At 39.0% G+C, this 27,679-nt stretch overlaps 1 protein-coding gene across 4 annotated transcripts in view; it reads left to right on the forward strand.

Annotated features, from left to right (window-relative positions):
- anks1b (ankyrin repeat and sterile alpha motif domain containing 1B) overlaps positions 1 to 27,679 on the forward strand; it is a 278,973-nt gene that overhangs the window by 170,100 nt on the left and 81,194 nt on the right. For all 4 annotated transcript variants that reach the window (XM_085387689.1, XM_085387686.1, XM_085387687.1 and 1 more), the window contains one exon: positions 13,401 to 13,587. In XM_085387689.1, the coding sequence (XP_085243815.1) occupies positions 13,401 to 13,587 (187 nt within the window). The remainder of the gene's footprint in view (positions 1 to 13,400; positions 13,588 to 27,679) is intronic.

The following is a 27,679-nucleotide window of genomic DNA, read 5'->3' on the forward strand; positions in this document are numbered from 1 at the left end:
AGTGTGAAAGGAATGTGTATTAAATGTGTATCAGCATCATTATATCACAGATAGATGCTTTGCCTGTATTATAAAGCTTTCAAAACTTCACTTTCTGTGTACACCAGCAGCAGAATTGATTAATAATAATATGCCTCTGATCTTGAATAACTTCAAATCAACACTCGGCGATTCAAACGCAACATCGAATTAAGTTCATTAGAGACTTGAGATTAATTTATTCCTCGCTTTTTCGGTCACTGGGAAGATAGTATCAGACACCCGAGCGCAGCGCGAGCGTTTCGCACCTTGATAATTAAAGGCAGTTGTTTCTCAGTGAGCAGATGATGTGTGACATAACACTGAAAAAAATATTGAACTCATCTGCTTGTTTAATGTAGTGTAGTAACTATCATGTCAGTGTTTTTCAAGATTTTCATTCTTGTTGAAGATTAAGACATGGCGTGAGATAAGTAGACCTTCTGACTCTCTGAATGGCCTTTACTCACCACAGCATCTTCTCTTGTTGCCTTGTTTTCTTCACCCACCCCCACCCATTATCATGGGTCTATCTTTGGCATGTTAACTAATGTGCGTAGAGGGATCACATGCGGCGCCCAGCGGGCCTCCTCTCGGCTTGAAGCGCACATAATCAAGGAGCACCAGAGTTCAATTTTATAGTGTTTAATTAATTCTCTAGAATTCATTTCATTAGATTTTAGTGCTCCCGCTGGCTATTTCAGCAGTACACACAAGCAAGCAAAAAGTTAGTGAACCCTCTGGAATTACCGTGATTTCTGCAATGATTACTCATATTATGTGGTCTAATCGTCATTTGACTTGTGAGGTTAAAACAACCAAACACTGGTGCTTTTCATCTCTTTTCAGACTGATTAATCACATTGTGCAGGCTGGAATAAGCAACAACATCCATTAGATGTTTCCTTTGGCTAATTATGAAAACAGTAAGCATCTCAGTTAAGCTTAGGTCAGGAATCTGAATCCAAGATCTCATTTAGTTATTTTTATTTGAAAAATGCAGGTCAGTGGCTTATTGCATCTTATTTTCTTTTCTTTTCTTTTTCTGCACTGATATTTTCCCCTGGTACAGTTTGAAATTCAGTTTTTCTCTTAGTATTTGCAAGGCGTCCAGACCTTGAAGTAGAAAGCAGCCCAAAATCACGATGCTTCCTCCACCATGTTTCCTCAAAGCAGTGATAGTAGTTTTGTGTGATTTGCCTTTATGCTTCAAAATTTAGTTTACCTTAACTTTTTTGTTTGTTGTTATTGAGACCAGGTGTTTCCTCTGTGGTGCTAACAGTATTCTTATTCAGCTTTTTCTTTCTTTCTAAATTGGAAACATAGATTGCAGTTTTGTTCCTACATTTGAGGGTTTTTTTTTAACTTCTTGCAGGACTATACTTTGTATGTTACATATTTGCAGTAAAATTACTTCTAAGCAGAGGAGTACTGCAGCACTCGTGAATTTGCTCTCTTTGTGAACGATTTGATGATTAAGGAACGTGTAGGTCTTTTGTAATACGCTGTTGTGTGCATCTCTGAAATGTTTTTTTCTAAAATCCTGTGAATGTTATTGAGATATGACTCACACTGGCCACTCTTTGTCAAAAAGAGCAAATTTTGTGAGTAACCACACTTTAGGCACCTTTATTTGCTGAGAAAGGCACCTCTCCAACACCTCCAGTCTCATCTCCTTAATTGCGACACCTGACTCCAAGCAGCTTTGGGGGAAACTGTAAGCACAGACAACCTTTTACTTTTTCTGACCTGCACCATCAGTGTCTACTCAGTGTGTTTGATAAAGACATGAAAACTCTGTGTTATTCGTTTGATCAGATTGTGTTTTAATAAACACTTACCGGCCACTTTATCAGGTGTTCGGCTGTTCATTATTGCAAATTAAATTCTAATCAGCCATTCAAATGGCAGCAACTCGATTCATTTAGGCAGACAGACATGGTTAAGGCAACCTGCTGAAGCCCAAACTGAGCTTTAGAATGTGCAAAAAAAGTGCTTTAAGTGACTTTGAAGGATGCATGGTTATTGATGCTAGATTCATATGAGTATCTCAGAAACTGGCGATCAACTGATTTTCCTCCAAACAAGCATCTCTAGAGTTTAGAGACTGGTCCCAAAAGGAGAAAATATCCAGTGAGCGACTGTTCTCTGGGCAAAAATGCCTTATTGATGGCAGAGGTTGGAGTGCTTTGAGCTGGTAGGAAGGCAACAGTAATAAGGAAAAAACACATGAACACATCGAACCTTGAAGCAGAACAGCAGCAGAAGACCAGATCGGGTCCTGGTCCGGTCAGCTAAAAACAGGCAATTGAGGCTACAGTTGGCTTAAAAAAATGGTCACTAGAAGGTAGTAAAAATGTTGCCTGGTCTGAGTTTTGATTTCTGATGTTTTGGTGTGCAGGATGTTTTCTTTGCACACTCTTGGCCCCTAATTTAGACTTCTATGGGAAGTCTATTTCATAAGTTAAGATGCAGCCATAAATTCCTTTTAATCATAAACCAGATCATTCCACGTGAACTGACATGCACCTCCTGAGAAATGTCGCTATATGTCCGAATGACACAGCCAACGACTGAATAACGCAGAAGGTTAAGGCATAAATTACGATATAGACTTCCTAGAGAAGTCTTAATCTGGCAAGAACCAACTGAGCATAATTGACATCATGAAGAGTTAATAAACTGAGTACTCAGTGAGAGTTACTGAAAACAAGCAGTTTATCTCACCCTGATGGTGAGATTTTCTGCCGAACTGGCAACGTAACAATTGCATAATGGTGCAAGATCAAGTGATTTGCTGCCACGGTCTCTTTTTGCAGTGTGCCATCCCCCAAGACAAAAACCTCTCCAGTTCTGCTGCAGTGACTCAAAGTGTATACTTTTGTCATAGACCCCTCTATGGGGACAGGGGACCTGTTTGTTAAAAGTCCTTAGAAGCAGTATGAAATTAAAAGTGTGTGTGTGTGTGTGTGTGTGTGTGTGTGTGTGTGTGTGTGTGTGTGTGTGTGTGTGTGTGTGTGTGTGTGTGTGTGTGTTGCCCATTACTAAAGCTCAGGCTCTAATTTTTCTTTTGCTTACCTAATGCAAATGTCTGCAATACTGGGATCTCTCTCTTATACACCCATTCACACCCACCCACACACAGAAGAATATGTGGAAATACAGTATGCATTGCACACATTCAGATCTACCTACCCTGGATCTGTCACACTTCAACACTTCCTTGATTGAGCTGATAGCTACCCTGGCCACATGAAGACAGTCAAACACACTCAGAGAGTAGATAAAGCGAGCCAACTGCTTTCTGATGCTGAAACATGGAGATAATACTTTTCCCCTTACAGAGGCCGAGAGGATGCACAGACGCACACAAAGTCCATAATAAAGGCGCCAAGTATGACACCGCTGTCACTCTGAAAACATCACCAGAGTATTCAGAAGGATGTCAGCCTGACATGTGAATGATGTGCCTGTGTGGAAACCCCATGACTTACTGTACAGTCCCATATTTCCAAATTATTGTAGTTAAAGTGCTCTTGAGCAAGGGACCTAAAGATCCTTATTGTAACTCAGTGGGGGGAAAGGGTGTTGATTTTGGTGGTGGATAGTGGATTGTTTTGACCAGTCCGGAGCAAGTTGATATGTGTAATTTCAACATCAGTGCAGAGTAATTTTAAGATGACAGCATAATTACAGTAAACAAACAGGACCGTCACAGAAAAGACTGCCTGCCTCTGTTAGCACCAAAGACACACTTATAAACTGCCATTTCGGGACAGATCTCATTGGAAATGTGAAAAGGTTAAAAACACTGAAAACTTGTTGTTCTTCAGGACAAATGGAGGTAAAGTTCTCAGACATTATTGTGATAGCAGATGATAAACCAACCAATCTATCCAGTAAAGAGATTGTCTTAAAGGCTTTTGTTGATTTTAGCCTCAAATTTAATCACTCTTCTAAGATGTGTAAAAGATTTAGTAGTATTATCAGCCCCACTGTGAATCAACACCTAGCTTTACAACTCCCATGCATAATTGTAGGCTTTCTGCTAGCTTGTGGCTTGTAAACAAGGCAGAAAGTTTTATGCAGTGTGTTTTTTGTCTTTTTTTTTTGGTGGTGGTGGTGGTCTCTCTGGTCTCTGCCAACAAAGTAGCATGACATCCATTTTTAAAGTGTTGTTTGCACGCCTAGGTATACATCTTTAATCAGCGTCATACTGAAAAAGACCATCAGGAGATCTATAATAAGATCTTGTGATGTCATTGTGTTGTCTAAGAACCACCTTGATAATGTGTAACACCCATTTATGCCATTTATGCACATATAACACATATAAAAAAACACATTTTAATGTCACAACATTAAGACCTCATTTATATCCTAAAAAAGTTCATATCCACATCATATGACGCCCATCACATTGCCTAGCAACCACCTACCAACAAGATAAAAGGACCCAACATATAAACAACATCTGACATGTGTATTTTTTTTCTCAGTGTGTACGTTAGATTTACATTACTTTTGCTGATACCTCAGGTTTTACTGTAGGTATTAACTTATATTTGCAAGGATCATTTTTGTTGCTCAACAGCTTTAATAATTCCACTTCAGCCATCACACTTGAATTTCAACAAAGAAAAAGTAGCAGTTGGAACTGACAAGGAAGCTCTTTGGTGTAGTCACCGTCAGCTTTATGGAAAGGCCCATCTAAAAAGATCACTGCGCCCTCTCAGCTGAATTCTGCTGATATAACTAAAGTATTAGTTAAATTAAAGTTTACTGTTCGCTAATGAAAAACATAAAAATGCACATTGCTGGTAAGTTATTCCAGCTCAAACTGAGGTTAATTATTCAGTTGGTGTTTCTGATGCAGTCACCAATGAGCCTGTGCAGGTCAGACTCTGCAAAATATCCTTGATGTCTCTTTGGAACTGAGGAGAGGTCATTCATCAGCTTATGCAGCTAGTCTTGATGACCCTACTTGAACTTTGCAAAACAAATGGAACTGTGCTGAGGGCACTCTGCACTCACAGTCATATATATGCAACTTTCCCAGTATGTGGTAAATTCATTTAACCGCTTTGCATCTGTAATCTAACACAGATATATCTGCATTTTCTGAGTTGGTTTCTGTGAGTGTGCTATGTGTGTAAGGTTGTAATCAAGCAGACAGGTTAATGATTTTGGTTTAAAGTAGCAAAACAGTGGTTATCGCTGTTGACTCACAGCAAGAAGGTCCTAGGTTCTAATCCACTTCCCAGCTGTAAAGTTTGCATGTTTTCTCTGTCCATGCGTGGACTTCCGCTTCCTCCCACGGTCTAAGACTGTGACATCCAAAGACTTGAAATGTATGTCAACTGATTATTGGCTGTAGGCCCAGTGTATAGGTGTATCAGTCTCATGGGATTCACTCAGCTTTAAATGGAAATTTATGTAAATTTAAAATAACAGAACGTGCCGTGTATTTTAGTTTACAGTCTCTGATTTGTGGGCATAAATGTATTCCTGTTTTTTGTTTTTTTTTAATAAAATGTGTAATAGCAAAGTTACTTTATCCAAATGCCCCTGTCAAAGTTGAATGCTCATCCATTATATATGCTCTGACACTGACCTTGTATTCTGTACAAAGTCAACACATGCTTGTGAATTGTTGTCACCGTTTGTGCTGGTGGGATCTAAATGCTCTCTCTATTTCTCTATATATTTATTGATTTATTTTGAACTTCTAGAATTATCACATTTTCTTGACTAAAACAAACCTCTAGAATCTTCACTCAACACCTCACAGACTGATTACGAATCGCATTGGCGTTTAGAGCTCATTCATCCTTTCACTCCCATCAGTCAGTTAGATGCTGAGGTTGTTGCTTGTGCCACTTGCCGGCTGCTGTAACAGTGTTGCTCCTGTTAGTTAATCTCACAGGAAGTTTGCTCGGATTTGTCTGTAATTACAGTAAACACTTGCTTTATATTTCCATAAATACATCTAAGTGTTTGTGCCAGCTCTTCATATGGCCCACATTGTCGTGTGTTTGTGTAACAAAAGACGAGAGAAAATGGAGAGAATGGGGCCCTCGGTTTATACTGTTCAGTTCATTTTTCTCAACCCTTCCTTACTCCACCTGGACATTTTCAAGTTATTGCAACAAGTAGGAGACCTTTCTGTGTTTGTGGCTAAAGAGATTTTCTTTCCCAGCCGGTGGCCCCAGAGGACAGACTTGGGTCATGCACTGCTAATAGAAGTGACTCAAGCTAATACTAAAATCTCTCAAGTGGGAGTTGCACATCTCAGCTTTTCCCTGCCGTTTTCTGCCTGTATTAAAAGGATTTGTAACCGGGATTTGGATGCTTTCAATAAATGATGCATTTCATACATATCATTGGTTATGAGCCAAGAGGACTGCTAGTCTCTGCTGGCCTCTGCATCACATTTAAATCATCTGTCACAATAGATTTGGTGGGAAAACAAGTTCAGTGCTTGGTAACAAACAGAAGGTAAATTACTTCCTGGATTCCTCACAATCTTAGATGATGGAACAAAATAAAAGACTGTTTCATCTGACTGAGGGATAGAGCAAATAAACACAAGGGATGGCAAGCGATAGCAGAGAATGGTGGGGAGGACACTTACAATTCTAGGAAGATTATTTTGTGTGTGTGTATCATGTTTACATATCTTTGTGGGGACCAAAAATTGGAAGTTTACTATACTTGTGGGGACAAAATGCCCATCCCCATGAATTTGAAGGCATTTTTGAGGCTCAAAAAGTGGTTTTAGTGTGAGGGTAACAATTAGGTTATGGTTAGGTTTATGCTAAGACCTAACCATAACCTTAAAAGGTTAATAGTCTGCACATAATACCTCAACTGGATACAGGTCCGGGATAAAAGAGTAGGAGAGCCAGATTCCAATAATATTTTATTCCACATGGAAATCATTGATTGGAAAATTGGACCTGCCATCACCTGAAATTTAAAACTTTCTTCATTAGCTATTAGGTTTAATTTTAAAATAGACTAAACCTTTAATCCACATTTGCCCATTTTAAAAACCACAAACTAAAATGTTTAACAACCAGGTGAGCAGTATGTTTAGCAGATAGATAAATAGATAGTACGTAGAGCATGTAATTAGTTCAAATGTTGAAAAAGATTTTGTATATTAGATGTAAGTGCTCCTACGTCCACATTTATGAGTCACAGAGGAAGAAAGGAACAATCCCTTCACAAAAAGATCTTTAGCATGGTGTTACTTTTTCAGAGAACATCTACAGTATTTTAATGGAGGAATAAAAGTAGAGCAATTAACTGAATGAGCATGCGTTGTCATGCTATCTGCCATCAGCAGATTGGTCAATTGGTCGTAAACGGATGGGTATGGTTGGGAATAGTATTCGGGTAGGCTGCATTGTTTAAACAATGCTCAGCTGAACCAAAGGTGTGTCACCCAGTGTGGTCTTCTGCTGCTGTAGCCCATCTGCTTCAAGGTTCAACATATTGAGGATTCAGAGATGCCCTTTTGCATAGTTTGGTTGTAAAGGTATGCATTTTATGTAAACCCTAGAAATAGCTTTATGGGAAATCAGCAGTTTCTAAAATACTCAGACTGCCTTGTCTGGCACCAGCAATTGTGTCACCTTCAAATTGTATACGTTGCTGAAATATGTCTCCCCCTACCACCACTTCCCCTGCCAGTGGCGGACCCCCTCAGACATCGGTGCGTTGGTGGTTCTTTGTGTCCGGGGATGGGCGTCCAGGTACACACCGGCTCACTCCTTGGCGGCCGCTTATCGGGGCCTGGAGCCTGGGGCTCGCTCGGGCCACTTCGGAGGTGGGGTGCCCCCGGCCTCTCGGCCTGGGGCTCGGTCACTCAGGCGCAGCTGGCTGCCGGCGGAGCTCACGGGCGCGTCACTGCAACTCCCCCTGGCTTCTGCTCCGCGGCTGCTGAGTGAGCCCTCATCTGGGACTCTCCTCAGCTCTTTCCGGGACAGTGGCGCAGCTGCCCCTCTGTTGGTCTTCCTTGGTCTCTTGTGTTCTGGGGGCCTCTGGATGTCTGGAGTTTTGATCTCCTCCACACCTGCTTCACGCCCTGGAGGACGGGGCTGTGGCCCCCCCACACCCTCTAGCAGATTATTACATGAAGGAACCTTTTAAAAAAACAAAAAACAAGCGCGTCCATGCTCACAGGTGTACACACGGGTGATCACACCCACAAACTACACCCTTTTTGGCTCCTACCTCAAAGCACACTGTGTTCTGTTGATCTTATGTGCTGCACAATAATGTTTAACATTTAGTATTTACTGTCATATTCCCATATATCATTGTGATGTTGTTTATTCTATTACTCTTGTTCTCTTCTGCTTGTTTTCTTTTTTCTTTCTCAGCAGGTGATCCAGGTGATTGATATATGCATTTTTTTTTTCTCTGCCCGTTCTGTTGGTTTTTGTCTTTTGCCCTTCTCCCCCGTCCCTCTTCTCAGCTGTTTCTCTTTCCCTCTTTCTTTCTCCCCTTCTTTCCCCCAGTCAAGTCTGTCCCGTATTCAGTAAGTGAAAATAAAATAAACAATAAAAGGTGAATCAAATGGACCATTACGGCAAGGCTGGGATGGTCAGTTTGGTAAAGTAAATCCGTTGGGCATCTTTCTTTGCCTTTAGACAACAATTCTGAGGGCAAAAGAGCCAAACGGGACAGGCCAAAAAAAAAAAAGAAAAAAAAAAAAAGAAAAAAAAAAAGAAATATGTCATGCACTGAATGCAGCTTTTTAAATTCAGTACATGATTTTATTTTATTTTATTTTTTATTGATTATCATTCAAATATCTCAGTGAAGACAGAACAAAGATCTACCACAAAGCAAGAAAGCATGAGACAAGGCTAATCTCATGCTTTCTTGCTTTGTGGCTAATCAAAAGGTATTGGCTGACATATGACATATTTCTTAAGGCAAATAATGAAAAAGAAGTTTGATCATTACAAGAAACACACAAGAAAACAGAGCCATATAGCTGAGTGGGGCAAAAACAGCATGCATCAAAAGAAAGTGTACAAAATCCAGAGATGAGCAGCGGAATGCTACTTGTAAGAGTTGCAGTTAAGAGTTTGTTTTGGAATTGGGGGGAAAAGGAGGTTTTAGATGTTTACTCCTTTATCTTTTCTATTCTCTTGTTCTTCACTGCCCTCTGGAAGCAGAAGCATCGTCAGCTCGGCTCTTTTGAACATTTTGCCTTCTTGTTTGTACGCTCACATCTTTCTGTGGACGTGTGTGGCAGCTGAAATAAAAGACAGACATATGCTATTTGCAATGCTCCGCATTTGGGATCATTACCTCTAAGCTAATGTTAACAGAGGACGAGCTGCTGTAGCAACTGAAAATATCAATTAAAATCTAACCATAATTAACTTTGAGTCTACTGCTCACGTTACACTAACAAAAGCAACATTTAGAGACAAATAAGCCTCATTCTTTGGTGTATTTGACATATATTATGTTTGGTTTTTTTGCATTGCTTCCCTCAGAAGCATAGTAAATATTTCTGTGGGGAGTTTCATTCATCAGAAGTGGTGATATTTCTACCTTCTAATCATGAGATCAGATTCTCATGTTATTGATTAATTACCGCACAAATGCTGGGTTGCAAAAGTGTCAATTATTAAGATTTCAACACACGTAGTTTGTTAAATGACCTTTCCCCCCCTTTGCTATGTTGTTAAAGGAAGGAAAATGGTTTCTTCTAATGTTTAGTCATGCATGGTGTGTGTGTGTGTGTGTGTGTGTGTGTGTGTGTGTGTGTGTGTGTGTGTGTGTGTGTGTGTGTTCCCGTGTGTCTATGCTCATTAATCCCCTTCCAATCGGGCACGACATGTTCATTAGCCCGCTGCCTGTTTGCATTGTTAACGCTAAGCCTCAGCCAGAGCTATGGCACATGTGCATGTTTTTTTTCTTATATGCGTTAATGAGTGTGCGTGTGCAGGCTCTTAACAAGCACAAGTCTAGAGAACAGACACATTTAATAGTTTGAAAGAAGAGGAAGACAAATGCACATAGATGAGCTGCCGATAAGTACAGTAAGAGAGGGATGCTTTAGGAGCAGTTGATGTACCCATTAAACTCCCTGAAGACGGAGACACACAAAGGCTCAGATTGCCACTTTAAAATACCACGGTGTCACATTTGAAGGAGTTCACTCATTCTGTGTTCACGATTGCTTAATCTCATTTTGAGCCCTCGGTGTTCTGTTGTTAAGCTTCCAGTAACACGTTTTGAGTCATGTCACACATGGCTTGTAGCAGTGTCTTTATTTTCCACAGATTATGTACGCTTTAGATCGCAGAGACCTGATAACAACGCCTAAGTTGTCGGTTTGTGTAGAATTGCTTCTGTTACACGACCAAAGACAAATGGAAAGACTAATGAAGAGAATACGTGGCTTTGACAGCTAGTTCTTGTAATGTCCCTCCCCTTGCCCAGTCAGTGTGTTTCCCTGTTGGGCTCATACATCACCGTCTTTACTCCCTGTACCCTTTCTGGGTTGTTGTGATCTTGTCTGGTTGATGCATTGGTCCTTTAAACATCCTTAGACTCTGTTGGTTTCTGCTGCTGCTACCGTGTAACTCCCTGGTGACTGACTTTCCACAAAAAAAAAAAAAAAAAATGAACTCTGTGCCATATTTGGTTCTTTTAGCTTGGACTTGAGCAGTGGTGTATCCTGAAGTGTTCACTCTTAGCTGGATGTCATTTTCTCTCTGTGTGTGCAAAAATTCTTCTTCATTCTTCAACTTAAAAGACCAAACACACTGCACCAAATTGATCTTCAAGTTCAGTAGCGGTGTACTTTGGGGTGGATTTCTTTCTTTTATTGGTAAAGTTAGTTGGAAATGATTGTAATTTACTAAAGAAATGGAATAAACAGCTCTACCCCAGCCTACCTGCACCCTTAAAGCTCACTCAGCATGGCGTACCTTGTCTAATCGATGCAAACAAGCAGAAAAAAACTGTCAGATTTTCCCCTAAGCTAGCTTAAAGGCTGCAGCTTCATAAATACTGCACAGACATGAGAGTTTGGGTTAGCGTTAGTATTCTCACCCAACAGCACTTATTTCCCAGAATAGAGAAAGATATCCAGGCTTTCAAATTTATGTTAAATTAATCATTCTTTCACTGTCCTTCCTTTTTTTTGTACATTGTCTTCTCTTCCTATTTTCCATTCTTTTGTTCTGTATTTCAATCTCGTACCTCTTACTTTCGTCAGTGATCGCTTGCTTTTTGGCCTGATCCTCCCTATCCTGTTTCAAATGTTTACCTCTACTCATTGTTTCTTTTGTTTCTTCCTTTTTATTTCTTAATTGCTTTTCTTTTCAGTCGGCGTGTCTTCACTCAGCCTTTTCCCCTGTTCTTGTTCTGCTTTTGTGTTTTTCATCCCAGTTTAGTTCGGCGAATATCTCAAAGCCCAATTTGAATGCGTCATGCATAGAAAAGAGCGTCCTCTCCTCCTCCTGCTTTCATTTCCTTTTATATTCTTTTCCCATCTCTCAAGGTTTCGTTTTCATACCTTGAGTCACAAAATAGACCGTGAAGGTCTTACGAAGGTTGTTCTGTTGTGCGTGTGTGTGTCTGTCTCTCAATATTTCAGGATGATATTTTGCGTTCAGAGTTCACTCTATTGATTCCCTTAGCATACATCCTTTGAGTTGTGATTGCATATACATGCACCAGCAGGGTTTTGACTGCCTGAGTTGTTTGTGAAGCTTAGCAGCAGGTTGTTGAGAGCTGCAAATGCCTCATTATGTAAGATGTGTTTACCAGATGCCAGTCTACAGTTTCATTTGTCCCCTGTCTCACTTTATCACTCACATTTGCGTCTTCTAAGCAGCCATTTTGGCTCGCTTCTTTTTCCTGTTCTACCTCTGTCATCTGCTATCTTGCATCCCAGTTTTACGTGAGGAAAAAACAGATGTCCATATCTTATGTTATACACATTTTTTTTTGAAACAATAGGAATACATGCCTTGACTTAAAACAATGCCTTTGTGTTTTTGCCTCATATGGTGTATTTTCATGTATGTTTCCACATGTTTCAATAAACTGCTGCATCCATTTCTCCTTTTCCTAGCAGTGATTGCACCACCCATAAACTCATCCAGAAAATAATAAAATAAAATAATAAAGGGATTTGCTTTTGACTATGAGAAAGCACAAGATCTTCAGCAACAGAAGTGGATCTTTCGTATAAAAAGGAAAATGAAAATAAAGGGCGAGAGGATCAAAACAAAAATAAGGAAAATTGCTTTATTGGTAATTAAAGTTATTAGCTGGTCCCTGTGGTAAAACGAGTGATGAAAAACAGAACTCTTCTTACATCTCATGATGAGTGGGAACATTTATTGAGCTGCAGGCAACTGCATTTTATTTTTGGTATAAATCAAAAAGGGGCTGTTTGTTCAGAGAGAACTGTGTTTCTCTAAAGCTGTAAATTCTTGCAATTGCAATTCTTGCAATGGTTCCCTTTTAGTGGCGATCTGGTCATGAACAACATAAAGCTGCAACACAACATAATGTAATGTAGGATCTGACTTAGTAAAAACCTAAAAAACCTCATTCATAAACAGGAAACTGATAAGTTTGTAGCATAAACCTATTCGCTGGAATGTTCAGGACAGTTCAGTTACACAGCAAAAAGCATTGAACACCAAGCAGAGCTCTTTATATTTCTCGTATACGAGGGAGGCCCGAGCCAAGTGACGTTCCTTCCACTTGACCCCAGTTGCTCTCGTCCGCTCCCTCGTAACACTGCTGTGTGTGTGTGTGTGTGTGTGTGTGGTCAGAGTGTGACCCTATAAACAACTTCCCTAAACCTGCTGGTCTGGAAGCCCAGCAGTTCATCTAAACAAAAGGCACTTAAACATATCTATATCTGTTTTAGTCTATCATACCACAAAACAATAAGCGAAGGTACGACCTCTCCCATGCTCCCAGGATGTGGGTGTGAATGCCAGAACACTCTGGAATGCACACAAAGTCTTTGCAGACTATTAAGGATCAACCCTCTACCAACATGACATTGATTATAAAACTCTAAGCATATATGAGTAGATATTTCTAAGCATAAATGACAATCCAACAATATAAATCTAACAGAAACAGGTCATAATAACACAGTAATCAAAAGATATACAAATAAGTACCCTGCTACTAGGAAAATGTGAAACTGAAATCGCAACATACAAAACCATACTGAGAGTTAATTTTAAGTTTTTTATTCAGACGGGAAGCAAAAAAAAATCTGTCTGGCAAACCTTTTTTCAAGCAACCCAAACAAAACTAAACACTCAAACAAAAAAGTTTTGGACTCTCAAACCCTTCGTCTTCTCTTCTCCCAGCCCAAACAGCGCACCTCTCTGTCTTCATCCTTGGATGTCCAAAGGCCGGTCAACCACAGCTGTGAGCCCAGCGAGGTGAGCTCTTCCCTCGGCTACGCCAGCTTCAGCACCAGTCCCCCCGCCAGCCCTCCGCTCAGCCCCAACCAGGAGGACTCTGCAGGTTCCAACGACGACTGTCAGCTCACAGGTAAGAAGCATTAAATGCCCTTTACCTTCAGTTTTCCAGTTACAAAACAAGATGATCATTATTGAAGGCCTGAGCCTCAAGTGAGAACAAGTCTTTTACCTGGAATGTAATGACATCTCACTTCCCCGAGGGGAAGGAGGGGGAAGCAACACAGATATCTTCTCTAAGGAGTAATGCTGTGCTATTTATATAACCCTTTGCATTAATGTAATGGCAGCAATCAAAGCTACTAAAACACTTCTTCCTGTTTTAATAGATGCAAATTAAGACTGAGTAACTTTGGAATTAAAGGGGAAGTGTACAAGTTTAAGGTGGCATCTAAAGGGCTGTTTTAATTATTTATTGTTCTATGAGTGTCTTTCCTAACTAATTTATCATTTGGTCAATTAAGAAAAATAATTAAAGAGATTTATTCATTCTTTGCTGCCTGACCAAAAAATCTGTCATATCAGTTTGATGAAAAATAACATGGTTGTGAATAATGTGGGTTTTTTGGATATTCACTAACATGTTGCCTGAATTATTCTTTATTTTTGGATTAGTGGTGTTTTATCATCAGAGGGGTCTATTCTCAGTGAAGCATCTGTAGAGAGGGAGTGAAATGTGGTTTGAGCTAAAATGAAAGGGAATGTAAAATCTGTTCAGAATATTTAAAATGCCACATTTCTCATGTGTATAAGCCAGCTGGTGTCTTGGTGACCTCCTCTCTTACTAAATATCTACTCTAATAATGCATAACGCACATATTTTATCTGAAAGTGAATATAATGACTGCTTGTATGTTTCGCCATGTGGTGCATCATTTTTCTTGCACTTGGGTTGCTCATTATAACATAGCTAAGCCCACCTTTTTTTTTTTCCTCATGTTTTCCTTTTACATGTTGTCACTGTTGCCTTGGTGTAAGTGATGCTTAAACTCTGACTGCATAGGAACCAAATAAAACCCTAATCTCTTTGTCCTGGGTCCCAGGAAATTGAAATCATATTTCTACTCATTCTATTCTGGTGGCCATAACCAAGTGGCAAGCACCTTAGAGGCTAAGAACATGTCTGAGAACAGCTGGAAGGTGTACAGAGTGCACCATGAAAGCTGGATCATTTCTGACTGAGATGAATTAGAGATCATGATCCAGGCTACACTAGGCAGGCAGACAGTTTAGCAACAGCAGGAGAACACTTTATCTTTCAGTTAGGCAATGCTGACTTCATTCATCAAAATAAATGAATAATATCTCTATTTGCTACTACTTGCAGATGCTGGAGCCACTCAAGCTATTGCTGAAAGGATAGTCATATTATTAGTGCAAACATATTAAAAGATGCCAGTTTGGGTTTGTTTGCATTCAAAGTTATCAGCACATCCCAACACAGACACATTAGCATGATGTTTTTAGATTATATGCCATTTTAACTTCTTAAACTGTGTTTGCATAATCTGCCCTAGACTTTGTTTTGACGAATACAGCCACACCAGCTACTTTTACACAGCATCAATTACTGCAGGTTGGCTCTGACACCGAATGCTCAGCGGTTAGTTAGACCTGTCGGGTAATGCAGGTTCACGGTTATGAAAATGCAACATTTTCAAAACTCCCATTTTCCACAAGCAGCGTGTTCCTCTCACTGGCAAAAATAATGGATTATAATGGATTCCCAGAGGACTCGTGATTTTCTCCTCATCAAAGAAACACCGGTAATTTTCCAAACAGTGAGAATTTAGTCAGATGAAAGCATGTGAGCAACCAATCAGCCAGGTGATCTGGAGACTACAAACTTCAGACTTTCCTCTGTCTTTTCCCTTAAAGCTAAATGCATCAATGCTTTGCAGTTGTTAACATTTTTTTAAACTTACTATTAAATATTCACCAAAAATCTTCTTTGCTTTTGCAGAGAACTCCACTAATCATGGCAAGCCAGTGAAAATGAATGTATTTAGCCTGATATATTCACCATTTTAAATGCTTGTGGGGATGTAACGAACAGATTAATGTTAGAGATTAAACTATTACTACTGAATAAATCATGTTAAATATATTCTTTTTAGTCTGGCCTTTAAAAAGCAAGATTTTAGGGTAACAATATAGCAGATGAATCGCACATCTGTTCAGCTTTGATGCAAATCAGGATGCAAGCTTGCTGGCTATCTTAAAAACTAGGCTCTGAGACATCAGCAAAAAATTCTCTGTTAGTCCAGTGGGGAGTCGCTTTTACTGTCACACCAGATGAAACACTGTTTCATCATTAGATGCTCTCCCCCGCTGAGTTTCAAAGTTTCTTCTCCAAAAGGAATATTCGGAGTAATGAATGAGGTGTTCATATAAGAGTCCCGTAATCAGTGCATCTGAGTCTTAAATCTGCACACGTGCACATTTCACTGCATTTATTTAAGCTCACAAAATAAAAAAAATTGATGCAAGCATGTTTACTATTCATGTGCCCCTTTTTAAAAAATTGTGACTGCATATTTATGAGTTTGACACATTTTTAACATCATGGACTTTCCATTACCATGTATGTCTCTGTGTAAATTAGGGAATATTTTTGAATATTCCTTAAATTATAAAAAATCAAGTCGTTCATGCGACGATTTCTACTCCTGGTTTTATGTGTGTATGTATAAGGTGGCTATAATGTAAAAATGGCACTTTAAGGTTTGATGGTAGTTAGCAAACAGGAGAAAAGTCAAAAGTGGAAGACTATTACAGCTGTCAAAATGTTCTGAGAAATAAAGAAAAATGAGGCTCCGCTCAAACGTCACCAGGTAAAGCTAGCATGACAGATGTACCAGAAATATGCACCACCACTGGAGATTAGAAGTGGGTGAGTGAATAGTTCTAAGTCAACACTGAATATTATTTTTGCTTGAAATACCAAGTCCTACAGTAAATCCCCCTTTTTATTAAAAAATAATTTTTGTACGTTTATGTCGGCACAATGTAATATTTAATTTTCAATATTTAATTTAAGTATTTCTGTATTATGAGATATTTATTTCTGACCTTCGTTTCCTTGGTGTCATTTCCTAGAACCTCGTTTGTGTTACCATAGTGATAAAATCCCTGTTGTCATGGAAAAGTGGTGGCCTTGGCGATGGTTAGCTTGTGACGTGGTAATACTTCCTTCTCTCACCTGGCTTTCAGTCCAACTGTCCCTCACACCCGCAGCTATCGGGCTTCCAACAAAAGAGGCAAAGCAAGGGAAGCTGTCCAGGCAGGAGACATATTCGAAGTGTGTGTGTCTTTGTCTGTGTGTTTCATCCGGGAGCAGTTCAGAGACCCTGCTAGACTTTGATCTGAGTAGAGCCTCAGCAGGGGAAAAACACATTCATTATCAATCCACAGGTGCATGCACACAGACACACTCGCGCGCGCGCACGCACACACTCATGCACACAGGCGTAAAACTGAATGAGACATCTTCATCTAGTATTCCTATTGAAGCATTGCAGTGGTATTTATGTTACAAGACTGTGTTATTTCCCTCTTAAAGCTACATAATGAGCCTTGGCCTGTCACTGATATCTGGTGGATGACTTCTGAGGACAGAAACTGAGGAGCAATTATTGATCACAGTCTCGAAAATCTCTTCTTTTTGACTTTTGAAAACATTGCCTGACACTATGTAAATATATCGGGCATGGATAGTGTTCATAGTTGAATTGCTGAGTGGATACATAAAAATTTAATGGCTTGCAAGAAGGTTCTCGTGCTTAAATAGGTTATCAGTGGCTCATTTAGAATGCACAACCACTTAAAGTGTCTTTTGGACACTGTTGCCTAAAAGGCATCCCACTTCTCAGTGCATTGGATCAATGCATTGATCCTGTACTTAATAATTATGCATCCAATTATTGGTTGAATGAATGCAATAACATATACTGTACTATGTAAGATATTTGCTCTGTTCATAAATATTGAAAGATGAACAGAGTGACAAACAATCAGTTAAATTACATTCCAGGTTATTTACAGTCATGATTGGCTAACTTACTCTAATTGTAAACAATCTTAAGAATTTACCATATTCAAAAAGGAGTAAGCTAAGTGGCTAATCATGTATCTGTAACATTTTAATCATGAGCTGTTCAAACTTTTTAATACATTTTTATTTTCATTTTAGAAAACATACTTTTTCACTCTCCTGGAGAATAGGCACGAGTAGACTGATACCACTCATGTCCTTATTTGTAGACTGTAACTACTACTATTGCCTATTGCCTAAGTACCTAAAGGCTGAAGTTCCTTGAGTGACCACTTGGTGCTGGTTCCAAAAACGAGTCAGTTCTTATAAACTTGCATCGGACCTGAGATAAAGTTTTCTCAACTTCCAGGCGGGCAACTGAAGCAACTACCAGTGAGAGTAAAGATTACTGTTGATTGATACGTGACCTGGTAGTAAATACATAAATACATTAGATGGTCACCTAGGCAGCTGGAGCGTGGAATATCTGCAAGCAACGAACTGTCAGCTTTAATGCGATATGCAATGAGCAAATGGTTCCCAGCGTGGATGTAGCTTAAACCTGTGAGAACAGAAAGACTTTCCCAAAAAGAAAGTTTCTTTCTGAATGAAGACACAGTTGTGACTGACCTGACGTCTGCAGAGAATGTATTCCAAAGAAAAGGACCACAGTAACTGAAACACTCAGCACACTTGGATCTAATAGTCACAAGATTTGCACCTGGTGACCTGAGAGGTCTAATTGGGTTATAGACACTGAACCAGTCGGAGATGTAATAGTGAGCCAAACTATTGAGAGCGTTATGAACTAATAGAATCATTTTAAAGGTAATTATGTGTTGAAATAGGAGAAATGACTTTAACACTGGGGTAATATGTTCAAATTTCCATGTAAGGACTTTGACTGCTGTTGTCAAAGTTGTACTATTGATGGTTTGGATAGTCCAGCAAGTCGAGTGTGACAAAAAGCCGTTCTGATGACCTTATTGATATGATTATCATAACTCTATTTATCCAGTATTATGCAATCTATGGATGGACCTTGTTAAGTGCAGGACATCATGGTGGCCGGATACATCTTTTATTTACAGTCCATGTTAAAGACAGAGTATATATTAGAGACTCACTAGCTTGGCTCTGTTAATAGCTGATACATTATCCCGTTAACCTCTAATTCTTTTTACAGGATTGATGTGTCATATCATTTCTTGATGGGTGTGACAACTTTTAACTCTGTTCTCCAGAAAACAAGTAAAACATTTTTTCTAAAATTTCAAGCTCTTTTACTTAAAGACTTGATTAAATTTACTTTTCTTGATTAAGTCCTTGGAACTTAGTCTTTGGCTATAGATTAAAAACATGAATCAATAAATCCATTTTATCTCTATTTTTCAGGAGGAAGCATCACATTACTATTTTAACCTTTAGAGCATATAGAAAAAAATCTTGTTATAAAAACTGGCTGCTGATGCAGACATACTAAAATTTTACATTCTGGGGGAGGGATTGTCTTCTTATAATGGATGTGTAATGCCTTATCACCCTGCTTATGAAAACCTATTATATAAGTCCTACAGCACTTTATAGATGCTGCCAGTAATGCCTTCTAAATATGTATACCTCTATTTGTTCCACTCTTTCTCTGGATGTGTGTCTCCCTCACTCTCCTTGCTTGAAGTTCCAATACCAGGAATAGATTGGCACCCATTTATTTTTCTATTTCATTTTTTTTCCTCTATTTTTTTTCCCTCCTCCGTCTTCTTCTGCTACGCTGCTCATCCCGCCTGCTCTCTCTACTTATTAGCTTTATAAGGCCTATTGTGGGGTTGCCATGGTAACAAGTGGCTTACAGAGAGAAAGAGAGACAGCGAGAGAGAGAAAATGAGAGAAAGGAGTATATATGTATGTGGGTACAGAAGGCAAAAAGTCACAGAATTCAGAGGATGCCAGTGAAAAAGAGTGGGTGAGAGAGAATGAGCGTCTAATGTTGCAGAGGGGGTGGGGGAGCCTGGTGATGAACAAAATTCAGGCAAATAGAAAGAATGAAATGTGAGATTTCAGGGGGCTGGTTTGAGAAATTAGGACAAGAAAGTGAAGGGAACACGTTTTTCCTGGCATTCCATAAAAGGTCTTTCCTTCCTCCTGCTACACATCTGTCTGTCCTCTGATTATTCCTTTCATTCCTCCCTTCAACACTGTGTACTTTCCTTCAACCCGAAGCAAAGTATGCAGGTGTCAGCAACCTGCGTGGGCAGTTGGACTATAAGGATTCCTATTTATAACCCGATCCATCCCTGGTGCTGCTGTTACACTACATAACTAAAGTTTATGTAGTGCTGGACACTGCTTTGAGAGGATATTCCTCCAGCGCAGACCAACAAGTCTAATTCAGTATTAAGCAAAGTCAGTGGAACTGTCGACGCAGTTGTCCTTAATGAATTATGCAGTGCCCCCTGCGACACGTCAGCAGCAAACAGGCATAAATCTTCAGGTCTCTATTTATTCCTCTGAGAGCTGTTCAGCTTTTTATGCACTCCTTATTTTGTTATTTTCCATGTAATTTAAATGGCAGTTGTTTTTTGTCTCTTGCAGAAGTTTGTCATTACATTAAAAGCAGCAGTAATCACCTGACCTACCAACGCTAGGTCAGGTGATTCATGTAGAGTTAAAAGGGATCACTAAAAGTGATTAACCCACAAAGACCTTATCTTGCTGTTTCCCTCAGATTTTTTGCTCGGGACGTGGTGTAAACCAAAACAGGGCAAAGTACGACTTCAGCTAAACACTCAGTTTAGTCCTTGATGCTATAATTTATTTTAGTTATTTCTGTGCATTTTGCTAAGAAAATGGGAAATAGGTGCAGCAATGTATTGAAAAGGTGCAAATATATACCGAATTATAGTATATTATATTATATTATATATAGTATTATAGTCTAAAGGAAAGATCAGTCTGGGGGAAGATAGTCTTTCTGTAGGTTAACCTGCTTGTAAGTCAATATTCAGTCTGACTACTTTTATTCTTTGTTTTGTTGTTTGTCGAGATGATCCTACGCTGCTTAAGTGATGCTGAAGTTCGGGCTCTGTGAGGCCAGTCCATCAATGATAGTGTTTGATGGTGTGTAATCCTACTGAGGTATGTTTTACTGCTTTGGCTCTGTGTAAAACATACCTCAGTAGGATTTTCTGGATCATATTTATGGTGAAAAACAAAGTAGTTGCCCATCAGACACTTTCCATGGTGGATCAAAATCTGACAGCACTTCATAATTTAATCGGTTTTGACAAGATCCCCTAACAGCACTGGGTGAATGTAGCCTGAAGCCATGACAGAGCCTCCACTGTGTTTTAAAGATGGCTGTAGACACTCAGTCATTCTTCACTCCATATGACATGTTACCTCTGATTTTCAGTCCAGTTTTTGTGTAATTTGGCATACCTCTGCTTTTTATTCCTATTTGTTCCTATTTATCCTATTTTATTCCTATTTAGAAATGATGCACAATGCAGTTGAAATGCTTGGTTTACAGCAAAGTTTTGGCAAACATAAGATATGCGTTCGATGAAGCTTTTGAAGAAACTGGAGCAAGAGTCAATATACCGCATTCGTAGCTTCTTCTGTTCCATTTATAAAAAGTAAATAGAAAATTGAACCATGTTTCATGTTAAGACAGATGGTAAATTACCCAAAGAGCAGATCTGTTATGCAGCTGCTAGATTATCTGTAAAGGGTTTTTTCTTTTCATCACTCTGTCTTCATGACCTTATCTTAATAAACTGAGGTTAGTTTGTAAAAGGATTCTCTGAGATAGGTGAAGCCGCCCCGATTTAGTATAAAGAATTACATTTTCTTTGGTGTGTTATAAAAATTAAAAAAAAAATCCTGCCTAAAAACTTCATATTCTCCTCATAATGCAGCTGACACACAAAGCGGCTGAGTAATCGATGATCTCCATCAGTTAATGAGCCGTAAATGGCAAAGCGATCAACTACTCAGTGTGCGAGTGCTGCTCTTGCTGTGTGTTTACTTGAAAGACTTAAGTTCATTAGACTTCCACTGCTTGATTCAGTCCTTTGTTGTGAACTATCACACACTCCACTTGTTCCCTGTATAAGGACATTCTTCTGCACAGATGCAGGTCTGTCGGCCTGCTGCGTGTAATTATTAAGTCATCGTCACAGTCAGCAAAGCCTTTGTTTGGAGCATTAATTTGATACTCATGGACACACACACACACCTTAGTTACCTTAGCTTTCTCCTCACCTTCCTTTGTCAACACACATTTGAAAGAGTTGTCTTTTATTGCATCTCTTCTGACGTAACCTCAATAAGAAGAAAGAGGTTCTTGACATCTCATTAATATTTTAATCAAGACCTGAGATAAACAGAAGCAGAGACACATCATGCAAGTTTTCCCCTGCGGTTCTGGCCAGGTTTAATGTGCTGAATGTGTCCCCTGTTGTGTGGCAGAAGTGGTGAAATTATAGTGCTCCTCTTGTTACTTTTTCAATCAGGTTTGAAAGAGGATCAATCAAAGATAAAAGCTGTTCAGTCAAATTTGAAAGGTAGAGGAAGAAAGAGATGAAAGAGCGTTTAGCAGTTATGCAGTTTGAGCTGTATTGCTTCTGTCTCGTGTGTGTAAAGTTTTTTTTTTAATAAGTGCGTGATTTGGTTTTATGCCATACATGCAGTTTTACACTAAAGTTCATAAGGTGCACTGATGCAATCCAGTGCAAAGCCTTGCAGTGCAGCAATCCTTTTTATTTTGTACTCATGGTCTGAGTAGAAATTATTAGAGCTATGTCAACAGACTGTTTGACACAGAGTGGGATCATATGTGAGTTTTTGGACAGTCTTGGTAGTAGAGTGTACCGCCCTAAGGGTGCAGCACTAATTAACTGCTCAGTTTCATTAATGAGGTGGATAGTTTTGATCACACATTCACTCTCCATCTTTTAATTTATTTTTCGCCTTAGGCAGTTTTGCTACCAAACAGGTTCAGGACAAATGTGGATTTTGTGTGTTCGAAGGGGATTTTAATAATATTAACCCATCTCAGCCTATTGCAGCTACATATGTATCAGTAGGGCTGTTCAATATAACGATATATATCGGATGACGATATAAAAACGTCTATCGTTTTGTTTCTTGGTCTCGCAAAATAAACTGTTTACGGCAATATTTTTTCATTATTTTGATGGTCACTGTAGTGGCTACATTAATTTCTTAAAGTTCTCTATTTCTCTTATATTTAATATAACCACACTACCGATGGACAAGCGCCTGTTTTTATGCGTTGTGGTTAGCAACAACGACGGTAACACCATCGCCTGTCCGCTTGTTTATGTTCCACATAAACCTTTCACAATAAAGCTCAAGATCCTGTTGAGACTTTTCAAAATAAACTGAATCACATGAAAGAGCAGATTATTTACAGATGAGAAGTAAAAAAGAGCCGCCAGGTGCTAAAAAAATAAACCTTACACTCAAACGTTGGAACAGGCTTTTCCCCGCAGCACCCTGTGTAATAAATACTCACAAAGAAAACGGCGGCCGTTACAACCTATGTCTAAAAATGTATAGTTTCATGCATCGGTTAAAACACTTGACTCCAGCTACATGAAGCGCAGCTGGAAATACTTCACGCAAGTCGAGCTGCCCGAGATTCACAGAATTTACAGAAAATGTTACATTTTGTGATTTATATCGTTATCGGACGATAGAATTCTTATATCGGGATATGAGATTTTGGTCATATCGCACAACCCTATGTATCAGCATATGTACTCATATTCACCAAGATAAAACCTTCTTTTTACCTAAAACATGATAAACATAAATAAAACAGCAAAATATACAGTGGGTAATTTGGAAAATGTCTCCTAACATGCTAGCTGTTATTCCAGCTGAGCAGCTTCATTGTTTGCAAAAATGGCTGCATTGACTGCAACACATGTGGCAACGTATTATAGTGTAGGATCACATCTGGGCAGATGGTGTTGTTGAGTGAGTCAAAGCCTTCACAATAAGGTTTTAACTAGTTTTTGAAAAATATTGATGGAAAGTTAATAAACGCTGAGCCTTTCATTCCCCCCCCCCCCCTTCAACAAAACTGTAATGTGTTGTGGTGAACCTTCTCAGGAGTTACAGTTAAATGTGACAAAAATACAAAAAAATAGGAAATCAGGAAGTGGGCAAACACACCGCTGCATAACTCTGAAGCTGTGTCAACCCTGTGTCAAAGAATATCAGCCGATATATTGACAGTTTGTTTTTTTTTTCTTCATAAGAATGAGTTTTGTCCCCCAAAAATACAAGAAACATAACAGGAAATACTCAAATATAAAAAGTAGTTATTGAGATGGAAGTGTATTACAAGATCAGTCAATAGCTCTCCTTGGAGTCATGATACTAGGGATGAATATTAAGGAGTCTGTGATCTCCTCACTTTTTGTCTGGCACACAAAACTAACACAAAATTTTATGCATAACTTAGAGTTAGGGTTACTTCTTATCACGGATGACTCATAAATCTCATCTGGCTAATAGAGACACTGTGACTGCAGACTCTCGCATTGGCTGTGTGATTTTTATTTGTTTATTTTTTTTAGTTCTCATTGAGTCTTTTCAGTAACAAGCCTCTTGAAAATCCATGCAAACTGAAATCAACAATGTGCATGAACATTATTAAAACACCTCATTGCTATGTAACTCCTCTTCTGTGCCTTCTTCTCTTTGTATTCGGGCTTAAATCTCTGTCACTACTTTGTGGTTGGGTTTTGAATAGAAGGACCTGAGGTGATGATGAGTCATGTTTGGAAGCTCTGAACACAAAAGAGGCTCACGCTGATACCCAGACAATATTCAAAATAGCTCGACAGAAGGTAGCAGAATTTAGAGAGATGCACAGAGAAACTCGCCTTAAGAGAAGCTTTATGGAGAAGTTGTATCTGGTCTGCAGTGCTTTGGGTTTTTTTGGCATGCTACAGTTATTGCAGCATTATAAGACATATATAAAGATAAAGAAAAAGCAGCACAATTCTTTAGAAATGGGTAACAGGGAGTTACATTTCATATATGTGTTTTTTCACACCCTCTAATCACAGTCTCAGACACTATTTCGTCATAGGTGCTGAAGGAAAGTTATGTAGAAAGTCACTTTTGGCGTCTGTCCTGTGACACACTGGGTTTAGTCAGTAGTGATGTGGTTCTCTCACTCCCAGCTTTGAACATTTGGACCCTTGTTAAAGTTCCCTTGGCGTCACATTCACTGGGCAATCTCTCAGTGTGGAGGGTTGTGAAGGGGCAGATTATTATTCAAGCTGCAGTCTGTTCCTAAACTTACCAAAGTTTTGGTAACTAAGTATCAGCAAAAATAAAAAGCAAGTTAAAATGAAGTGAAGCAGAGTGCAAAGCATAAAACTGTCGGTTGGTGATTTATGTCCACAAATGGGGCATTATTCACTGACAGTTTGTAATTTATAGCTTTTTAAAATGCTGTTATTTCATGGCCAGTGTTGGCATGGTCTCTCTTTTTGATGAAAGAAGTCAGAGGAGAATGACCAAACAACAGACCACACTGGGTGCCACTCCTGTCAGAACAGGAGGCTATGATTTACACAGGCTCACCAAAATTGGACACCAAGACCAGGAAAATGTTGCCAGTCTCGCCATGAGCCTCAATGTTTGCTGCAAATTTCAATATTAGGCTCAGAATAATGGCGTAATGGCGTAAACAACATGAGATCATGGATCTGTCATGCCTTGTATTAACTGGTGATGTGGGGGGATTTTTTTTTTATTTTTTTTTTGGAAGACCTTGGACCCGAGTGTTGCTGCTAACCATTTCCATCCCTTTATGGCCACAATGCACCATGTCAGAAAGTCCAGATCCTGCTTCCTTGAACATGACAGTGAGTTCAGAAACATTAGTATTTAAATGGCCTCCACAGGCACCAGATCTCAATCCAACAACACACTTTTGTATGTAGTTTAACAGGAGATTCTCATCATGAGTGTGCTGCTTCCCACACTTTGCTAAATCTATAGAATGAAGCATTAAGGCAGTTCTGAAGGCTTTCCAGCCTGATATTAGTAAGTTGTACCTACTAAAGAGTCCTGTAGCATTTGAAAGAAAGGCAGCATTTAGACTTCCTGGAAATGTGCTGACTTTGAAGGGTGGTAAAGAAAGCTTGACTTGAAAAATCGGTACCTTTTGTGAGTTTGTGACCATTGGATCTCTTTATATAAACACTAAGATGATCGGTGACTACATTTTAATTTGCGAAGTTTCCTTTTGTATTCTGAAAATCTCTAAAGCTGTTAAGCATTTATGTGATTTTTGGATAGCACGTATATATAAAATCTAAATTTCTAATCACTGCTGATCTCGTATTAGTCATTTAACTGTCACCATCCTCTCCTGTCTCACATAAGCTGAATGAATGAAATTTCAGTGACTGCCATCATTCTCAACTTGAGAAGACCTGAAAAAATGGGTTTTAGCAGACAAAAGACAGTCACTGTGGCAAAAAAAAAACCCCTCTGCATATTTGAGTTACGAGTGAAAGTGTGAATTCAATATCTCCAGACTGGCCCCTCTCTGCCTTAAGGCTGGGTTTAGATACGTACAGGCTCTCAGTAATGAAGTAACGCTCTCAGCAGGGAATCCCTATCGCTTCTCCGCTACCCACGGGGCAGAGTTTAGCCTGACCTGTTTGCACCTGTTAGTGTGGCGCTAGCTCTAGTGTCACAAACCCGAGGCCAACTTTCAGCATGAAAAGATGAAGATAAGGAAAATGCCCCTTAACCCATAACTCAGATAAGAACTGTTTGCCATTCATTGTCTTCTTATTGTTTTGCTCGCTTGCTTTTGGGTGTGTATGAGAAATAAAGAGGATATTGAAAATACAGTCTAATATTAACTTGACATTCGTGTTTGTTAGAAACCTCACAAATGCACACACACACACTTGTCCATGACAATCTCTCGGTAGTTTCCAGTCTTTTTAGTATGTGTAATAGACTGAAATTCACCTAAGGTACCAAATTGGCGACCACCTAACCTGAAAACTAATTTGTTGATTAGGATCGTGGAGGCGCTTTAATTTTCTGGGCAGCAGGCATCATCTTTCACAAGCTGTGAAAACATAGTGATGATTTTAATTTTTACAGACAACGTGATAGCGTGATAATTAGGGAGTTTGGTGGATTTTGATTTTGCCTCATGATTTTGTGTGATGTATTATGTGGAATAAGCCATGTAAGGAGCTACAAACACTAAATTTGCTTAAATCCAAGATAACCACAGTAGAGTGGTGTTACTGGGTGCTTTCTACCTTGTGTCCAAGTGTCACATGCATATCTCTAAATAAGTGTCTAAATGAGTTTCCTATTCTTTTATATTAATGAGTACGTATCTTTGGAAGTAAATGAATACATTTTATATCAATATGTGTAACAGTGAATTCTAAGTATCTGTTAATTTGGTAAGCCAAGTTATTTTTGCCATAATCCATTTAAAATGCAAGTGTATAATGCATTTATAATGACTATATACAGTGCTTAACACATTTCTTAGACCAGCACCCAGTGTGAGGTCTATCCCACAGCTGGCCTAAATGAACAGCATTGGTAATTACCAAAATCTTTCTTATGCTTGTGTAATTTCCCAGCTCTTTAATTGAAATTATAATATAAATGCTAAAATATAATTATTGTTTTTAATCTGTGAATTTATCATCATTATTAGCATTATTATTATTATTTAATTAAGATGCCCAATTACAGTTATTTATTGTATTCTTGAAGATAAGAATATTTTTGTGGAGAATGATATGCCTGATTAATTTCTTATTTGAAGTGAGGACCAGTGTGCCATTTTTATTTTGACATAAAAATGTGAATTCAGTCTGCTATTTGCCTAATAAATAACAATATAATTTTTAATTTAAACAAGTTTTTGACAGATTTCTACAAATTTTTTTGCCTTTTTTTAAGGACAGGTTGTCTAAACAAAATTGTAAAGCACTGTAAATACATATAGGATGATATTAGCTCTGTAGGATAGTGAATCAGGCTGAGTTGAGTTTGAAGGACAGGTGCATTAGAGAACGAGGACCAGAAGCTAATT

This window comes from Rhamphochromis longiceps, linkage group LG17 (genome assembly GCF_057381845.1).
Source record: "Rhamphochromis longiceps isolate RC_006_pf linkage group LG17, R_longiceps_female_GT1.1, whole genome shotgun sequence".
Classification (NCBI taxonomy): domain Eukaryota; kingdom Metazoa; phylum Chordata; class Actinopteri; order Cichliformes; family Cichlidae; genus Rhamphochromis; species Rhamphochromis longiceps.